Source organism: Melanerpes formicivorus, unplaced genomic scaffold, assembly GCF_026170545.1.
Source record: "Melanerpes formicivorus ecotype bairdi unplaced genomic scaffold, bMelFor1.0.p_v2 SCAF_130, whole genome shotgun sequence".
NCBI classification, from domain to species: domain Eukaryota; kingdom Metazoa; phylum Chordata; class Aves; order Piciformes; family Picidae; genus Melanerpes; species Melanerpes formicivorus.
Window position 1 is genome coordinate 1,059,948 of NW_027142482.1, and position 8,120 is coordinate 1,068,067.

The 8,120-nt window shown below is 62.5% G+C and overlaps 1 protein-coding gene across 1 annotated transcript; it reads right to left on the reverse strand.

The window, feature by feature from the left end:
- HBEGF (heparin binding EGF like growth factor) lies at positions 1-7,118 on the reverse strand. Its single transcript, XM_068168061.1, has 6 exons — positions 6,981-7,118; positions 6,541-6,708; positions 4,130-4,307; positions 2,103-2,258; positions 1,904-1,996; positions 1-863 (listed from the first exon to the last, which is right to left on the reverse strand). The coding sequence occupies exons 1-5, from the start codon at positions 7,021-7,023 to the stop codon at positions 1,924-1,926; spliced, it is 618 nt and encodes a 205-aa protein (XP_068024162.1). The 5' UTR covers positions 7,024-7,118; the 3' UTR covers positions 1-863; positions 1,904-1,923.
- Between the last annotated feature and the right edge of the window lie 1,002 nt (positions 7,119-8,120).

The following is an 8,120-nucleotide window of genomic DNA, read 5'->3' on the forward strand; positions in this document are numbered from 1 at the left end:
TTGTAACAAAGTGTTATTTATTAGAATATTACATTGCACTTAAAAAATAGGGAGGTCTGGCCCTGCCCCCTCAAGCCCAGGGGAGGGCTGCAGGGCCAGGCTTGCAATAAATATAAATACTATGTACAGTTTATCTAAAATAAATAGATAATTTAAAATGAAAAATATCTTGTTAAATAACTGTTACCCTCCCCCCCCCCGCACCTAAGAAAGCCTCAAGCCTGGACTCCTTCTTTCACAGTTTGTTCCTCAGCACACCCTGCAGTGCACAGAGAGCTGCTGGGGAGCCCCTTGCACACCCCACGGGGCACAGAGAGCTTCTGGGGAGCCCCCTGCACACCCCAAGGGGCACAGAGAGCTGCTGGGGAGCCCTGCACACCCCACGGGGCACAGAGAGCTGCTGGGGAGCCCTGCACACCCCACGGGGCACAGAGAGCTGCTGGGGAGCCCCTTGCACACTCTGCAGTGCACAGAGAGCTGCTGGGGAGCCCTGCACACCCCACGGGACACAGAGAGCTGCTGGGGAGCCCCTTGCACACCCCACGGGGCACAGAGAGCTGCTGGGGAGCCCCTTGCACACCCCACGGGGCACAGAGAGCTGCTGGGGAGCCCCTTGCACACCCCACGGGGCACAGAGAGCTGCTGGGGAGCCCCTTGCACACCCCACGGGGCACAGAGAGCTGCTGGGGAGCCCTGCACACCCCGCGGGGTACAGAGAACCTCTGGAGTGCAGCCACCTGGCTGGCCAGCGCCTGTCCCAGGCCGGCTTCAGCCCCGGGACGGCCGCCGAGCTGCCTGCAGGACGGCGCTGGCTCCACGGCTCTCACCTCTTCACGGAGGTAGAAGTGCATCAGTGCCGGCCCCTGCAAGAGAACAGCAGGAGAGCTCTCACGACACAGCCCCGGGCTGCTCAGCCCACAGAGGGGCTCCTGCGGGGTGGGGCCAAGGTACCTGTCCCACCCAGCCTGGCAGGAACCTCCCTTGTGGCCGCTGAGATCACAGCAGCCCCTGGTCGCCTTGGGCAGACGGACCCGGGATGGCAGGGAAGTGCCACGTCCACCCTGCTGCCCTTCCAGGGACGTTCCCCCTGCTCACACCGACCCCTCTAATCCCCAGGGCAGGAGGGGCAGTGACAAAAGCCTTGTGCTGAAGCCTCATCTCCAGATGTCAACTGCTGTGAGCAGCTACCCACAGCTACCCACCCAGCAGAGATTCCTTGAAGGCATTGCCTCAGCCTCACCATTTCCTTGGTTCAAAGAGAGAAGTAGCTGTAATGTGTGGGCACAGCTGACCTCGGGGTTGGGGCCAGCCCAGAGGAAGTCTGCAGGCTTTCCAGCACCTGGCCACATGGCCAGCCCCTGGGTCAGAGCACAGCCCCATCACCCAGCCAGACTAACATGGCATGGGCTGGCAGCAGGATGCCCCCCATGCCCAGCTGCAAGGCAGTGTGTTGGTACCAGTGAGGAGCAGAGTGGGAGTGAAAAGGAAGGGTGGGGTTTTTTATATACATATAAATAGAGGCAATATCTAAGGAGGGGAAGTGACTCAGAGGGTCAGAGAGGGAGCAGAACAAGTAGGGGGGGGAGGAGGGGAAAAACCACACCACAAGCAGATTCCCTACTGCTAAATGTCCCCAAAGCATTCACCAGGGCAAAGGAGGAGTCCAAAGTTAGAGAGCAGGAGGTGCTGGTAGCCTGGGAGCCAGGCACTTGGACAGGAAGGAGGGAAAAGAGGCCTGGAACCCCCCCGGGGCAGCCTCTTGGGCAGAAATCCAGTGAGCTGCTTCTCCAGGCTCAAAACTGCCTTCAGCTCCTGCCTGGCTCTGGCACAGAGCAGTTCCAGCCAGCATGAGCAGGCAGAGCCCCCAGATGCCCACCAGCCCCATGCCCAGCCGGGGGCTCACCTCGCCAGCACCTGGCATCCTCAGTGGTTCACAGTGATGCCCAGCTTGATCTTCTCTTCGTTTTCGACATCGTAGACACCCCTCTTGTGACACCTGTGAGGCCAGAGAGGTGCTCAGAGCACGGAGAAACCCCTGCCACCCTCCCCTGCACGGAGTCTTCCCGGGACAGGCATCCCCCAGCGCAGCCCCTCCCACTCACTTGAGCATCAGCAGGGCTGCGATGATGACGAGACACAGGGAGGAGAGCACGACGGCAACCACGGCCAGCGCCGTGGTGTGGTCGTAGGCGCTGGGGGGGTGCTCCACGGGCAGCAGCAGGCCATGGCATCTCTCTCCATGATATCCTGGCTGGCATCTGGGAGAGAGGTTGGAAAGGTTGGTGGTGACCGAGCACAGAAGGGTCCCTCACATCCCCCAGCGTGGAGGGACAAGAGGAGCTGCCTCTGTGCCTGGCCTTAGCCAGCACCCTGCCCTTCCCCTTGGTCCCCTACCCCTGAGGTGGGAGAGCTGATCTCACCATCACCTCCTTCATACTGGCAAACTAAGTTTCTCCTGCCCCAAGCACCGAGTGAAAGCTCCCCCCAGGAGCTCATCTGGCTGTGCTCTTCCCAGCCTAGAGCCAGACTGCCCAGCCCACCTCTGGAGGAGAGAAGTCCCACAGAAAGGAGCAGAGAGGCAGCTGGGCTGGACCTCAGCACTTCCCTTGGAGCAGGATAACTCTGCACACTGCCAGCCAGAGAGGTGCCACCTCCCTCAGGACTCAGGAGGTTACTCACATAACAGAAATAATGCTGCCCCTCAGAGCTGCAAGGCTGCCAGCCCTCAGAGCTGCCAGGCAAGGTGCAGCAATGCCACCATGTCTTGCCATGCCCAGTGCCACCAACCTTCAAGCCTGCAACAACACTGCATGCCAGCATCACTGCCCAGCCATGGCAGCAAGGCTGGTTGCAAGGCAGAGGTGCAGGACGCAGTCTGGCAGCATCTTCAACCCCACCCTGCACCCAGGGGTCCAGGCCAAGGAAGTGACAATCCAGGGGATCCTGCAGCCACAACCAGCTGACACCAGCCAAAATGAAGCCTCACTATAGGAGGGGACTGGGAGAGTTGGCTGCTACCCCTAAACCCCACGATGGCTTGGGAGCTGTCACCCAAGGATGGGCCACCAGGTTGAAGAGTCCCAGCTGGTCCCTGGACCCTTCCTGCTTATCCATGTCCCAGGTCCTCCCTAAGCCCCAGAGATCTGGGAAGGGCAGGAGGCACCTGGTTGTCCCAGTCCCAGGCAGGGTGTGCTGGGTCACCAGCTCGAGCTGAGCCAGCAGAGATCCCTTGCTGGCAGTCTTGAGCCTCTAACTCCATGGCAGCTTCCAGACAGAGAGAAACTAAGCGGTTCAAAGAGCTCTGCAGATTGCAGAGCATGAGATCCCATGGGCACCATAAGTCAGGGAGCTATTATCTTTCCTGGGCTCCAGGCACAGGGCTGGGTGGCTCAGAGGATTGATAGCAAAGAACAAAGCCTCTTATATAGCTGCCAGCTCAACTCTGCCCACGTCAGTGGGGATCAGATGTGCCACTCCTGGGTATTTCCTGCAGTAGTGGTGCTGGATCCAGGTGCCCTGGCAGTGGGCAAATGCTTTCTCCTCTGCTTGCCTTGTCCAGTCCCTGCTCTTCACCTGCATCCCAGGGAGTACACAGCCCTGTCCTTTCATCAGAGACAAAGGACAGCTTGGGCATGGCTTTGGCAGACTGTCCCCAAAGATGGCACCTCCAATCCACCTTGCTGGTGCCGCGGCAGAGGTGCTCCTCCTGCCTGCACCAGCTGCAGGCGCCCCAGGCTCTCAGTCAGTGCTGGACACACCAAAGAACAGGGGGGCAGAGGGTGACAGGGTCAGGATGGGGTCTTGCAAACCAGACCTGCAGAAGCCCTTGCCTGTGAGCCCCCAGCCCCTGCTCCCCACCCTCCAAACCCCAGCGCTGCAAGTCTCCATGCAGCAGCTCAGCCAAAGCCCCTGCGCCGGCGGGGGATGCTGGGTCTGCGTCCCCAGCAGACGTCGGCGGGGGATGGAGGCTGCTCAAGGAGCACAAGGAAGGAGGCCAAGCCAGAGCGGTCCCTGCATGGGCAGAGAGCGTGCACTAAAAATATCTCCTCCGCTCTTCCTCTGCCTGGCCCAGAGAATTGAAGGAACCGTGACTAAGGCTCCCCCGGCCCGGCACACGCCAGCGACTCACATGCAGGAGGGCGCTCCCAGCTCGCGGATGTATTTGCATTCCCCGTGAATGCAGAAGTCTTTGTACTTCCGCAGGCACGGGTCCCTCTTCTTCCCCAGCCCTTTGCCTTTTCTTCGTTTATTCCCGTTCCCTTTCTTCTTGGGGGTAACCAGGCCTTGAGGCTTCGACAGGAAAGCCACTGGAAAATAATTCGGTAAGGAGGAAACGGCAGTCAGATCACCTCCCCGTCCGGGCAGAGGAGGCAGAGCGGCAGCCCCGGGGCTGCTGCAGCCAGCTCGGCCCTGGCCCTCCCACAGCCTTTTGTGCGGCAGCCTGCCCTGGAGCTGAGGGGGTTTTCCATTACTGTCTTTTCAGCTTCTCAAATACCACGGCCTTTCCAGCTCGGAAGGAAAGAAAGGAGTGGGGACAAGGCGCGGTGTGGAACAGAGCTTCTTGCATCTCAGACGTTGCTATTGTGTGCACAACTTTCCACTGGACACAGAGCGCTGCCAACGGCCTCTCTATCTGCCTCGTACTTCCCTGAGGAGCACGGTCTTTTGTAAGACCCTATTCATGGCTCTGATGGATTTTCCTTCCTGTGGGGGGTACAAGGATGGCTTGTGCACCCAGAGCAAGACTAAGAGAGCAAGCCTGGTTTGAGTTCTGGCTTTGCAGAGCCAAGGAGATGCTAAGGACAGCACTCCCAGGAGTTAAAAAGGAATGTTTGAATTGCTGTGCAGAAAGCAGTGGCTCTGGCGCCAGGCCAGCTCCCTGATGGGCTGGGGGGGAACCAGAGCACTGAATTCCTCTCCTGGACATGGACTGAACCCAATGACTTCACTGGAGTAGCTTTAAGACATGCAGCTGCCCAAAGAATCGTCCCCCAGCTTGACCTCACAAGGTGCTGAGATGCCTCACTGCTCCACAGAGGGCTCCCTCCTTCCCAAACCACGGTGCCCAACCCTGATGAGCCCAAGGAAATAGGAACTGAACCCTGTGGTGCTGGAGTAGAGGCAGCTGAGTCTACCCTGGCAAGCTGTAACCTGCCCAGTTCCTCCTCAAGCCACTGCCTGACGTAACCATGCCCCCGGAGCTGCAGCACGCCGGCTGCACACCTAGCCACGGTAACTCACTCTCTGGCTGGGGAAAGCTGATACTCCAGGAAATTCTGTGGCTTGCAGGAGCCCCCAGGCCTGGGTGAGGTCTGGAGTTTTGCCCCAGGCTGGCCACAGAGGCTGCCCCTCCCCTCAAAGGTTATCTTCTGGTGGCAGCCAGAGAACACACTGTGCTGCTGATCCCCCCAAGCCATCTCCGCTCCCACCACCCCTTCTCCCCAGGGCTCTGTCCCTGCCAGACAAGATCTTGAAGGTAGGGAAAGTGGTCCAGGCCAGGTGGGCCCAGGGGGCTGCTGCCCTTCTTTCTTAGCTCAGGCACCCTGGAGGGCTGCAGCTCAGAGGAAGGTGAAGGCAACAGAAAAGCCAGATTTTTGTGACCACAGCTCAGCTCAAGGCATTGAGAAACTGCTCCAGAAGGCCACAGCCTCAAGTAACCAAACATCTGCCGTCCCCTTAGCCTGTCCCACAGGCAAAGGTCGTCCCACACCTGCCATATCATCTGCCCCAGGATAGGCTCCCCTCCTCAGGGGGCTGGAACATCTCTTCCATCAGGAGTAATCAGGTTTCCCGGGGGCTTCATCAGCCCGGTTTGGCAGGGGTTTTGCCACAGCCAAAAAGCAAAGACCACGAGAAGAGGAGGGTGAAGTCTCCTCCTGGTGCCAGGTTACTGACCCCAGCATGTCACATGTGCGAGGCACAGGTACAAGTCACCCTCCCCAGCCTCCCGTGGGCAGCCGTCCCACCCCCACGAGAGCACTTGGGACACGGAGCTGGGGCAGAGGAGCCAGGCAGGGAGCCGAACAGAGTGGCAGTGTGCCCCCCACCCCCGGAGCTGGGGTGCCGCTGACTAACCCTGCCTAGGTATGAGGAGCAGCCGTGTGTAGGCGGCGGCTGAGTCACAGCGGTGCCCCCGCCAGCGGCCATCGCGGCCCCAATCCGGAGGCAGCAGGGACCCGCGGGCCGGGGCTGCCGCGCCCCCCGGGGGAGCTCTGCCTTCGTGTGGCCGAAGAGCAGGGGGGCCTTGGGACCCCCGCGCCAGGGACTTCAGATACACGGCTCAGGCACGGGGCGGGAGCTGCCACAGCACGGTGGCTCCGTGCCAGTGCCCAAGGGCTGGTCCCGACCCGGGAATCGGGGCTCCCCGCGGCTCCCTCCGAAGCGGGACCGGAGCTGCCGCCGGGGTACCCGCGGGGCTGAGCCGAGCCTCCGCGCCCTAGTGGGTCCAACCGACCCCAACCCGCCCTGCCAGACCCGCCACAGGACTCGCTCCGGGAGCAACAGCCCCAGGGCCCCTAGGCGCGGCTTTCCCTCGCTTACCTCTCGGCAACTCGCTGAGATCGTCCCCTGAGGCCGCTCCGCCGCCTTCCTTCTCCAGGCTGCGTCCGAGCAGCGGAGCCGTGGCTGGGACCGGCGCCCCGCCGCCCCTCCGCAGCACCTCGTTGTGCCGCTCGTCCCGACCCAGACCGCTCGCTGTCACCGAGCACACTGCGGGAAGGAGACGAGGGGACACGGTCAGGCTGAGCCTACCTGGGACATCCCACGCCTCTCCGCCACCGGGGCTGATTTTTCCGTCTGCCCCCACCTGTGGCTGGGACCCGGGTCGCGTTGCCCCTGTCCGTGACCCTCCATCCGGCACGGGGACCGGGACCGGGACCGTGCCCACGTCGCCCAGGACCACCCTCCCCTACGCGTGCCCGGCGCCGGGGTTGCGCTGCCCGGGACCAGAACACGCTGCCCCCGCCCACGCGTGCCCGCACCTGCCGCCAGCAGCGCGTGGATCAGCACCGCCCGCCCGTCCATGGCCCGCGGCCACGCGTGTCCCGGCCGCTGCCCAAAGCCCGCTCCTCTTGGCCCCGCACCGGCCCCACTGCCCGGCGGTCCGGCCCCGCGGCGGGTAGAAGGCGGCGGGGCGGGGCGGGGCGGGGCGGGAGGGGCGGGGAGGGGCGGAGCTGCCTGGCTGCCCGCCCCCGGGAAGGGCTTCCCTGCCCGCGGAGCCGCCAGTGCCGGTACCCCAGCCCCCGCCCGGGACGCCCGGCGCTGCGCAGCCCGGGCAGCCGCAGGTCCCTCCAGGGCTGCGCCCTGCGGCGGGAGGAGGTGGCTTCGGGAAAGCGGGCTGGAAGCTCCTGACTGGTCGGGGGCAGCGGGGGGGCACCAGTGCCAAAGGGGAGCTTGGGAGGCTTTGGGAGGCACACGTGCATCCCAAGAGGGGCGTCAGGCAAGAGGAAAGACCTCACGGTTCAGATCCAAAACGTCCTCCCGCCCTTGGCGGTGGGGTGACGTCCCAGGAGGGGACAGACTTCTTGCCACACGCCGCTGGCAAGGGGAGATCGGTGTCGGTGGCAGCCTGAGATGGTCTCAGAGACCATTTCTGTCCATGAGCCAGCTCTGTCCCCCGGTGGAGGGCCTGACCAGTTCAGTCTCAGCTTCATCCTGCAATCCCCTAGCCAGCCGCGGTCCTTGTCTCCCTCCCAGCCCGTGGCCGCTGTGGTAGCGGCTGCCAGCGCTTCTCTGTCCCCTCCCCTGCTCTGGCAACCACTTGGTTGTGTTTGGCCTCATCCCCAGCCCAGGTGACAGCCCAGATACACATTGCTGATGCTGGCAAGGTGCAAAGTCTTGTCCCGGCTCACCCTCGGCTTGGATGGTTCCTCAAGGTCCTAAGCCCCCAGGCTGCCGGTTTGGGCCAGGAGAATGCCCTGGGACGTTGCTGCCGATGCCTGCAGCATCTGCAGGGAGCGCTGCCGGCTCTGTCAGCCTCTCGCTCACTTTCCTGCTCAGACCTGATTGCTGTCATTGTTTGTTGGATGTTTTTTCTTCCTCCTGCTCTGGCCCGAAGGGCTTTGGCATCAGGGTGAGGGGGGGTCAGCCATGTGCCCCCCCACCCCGCCCCACCCAGCACA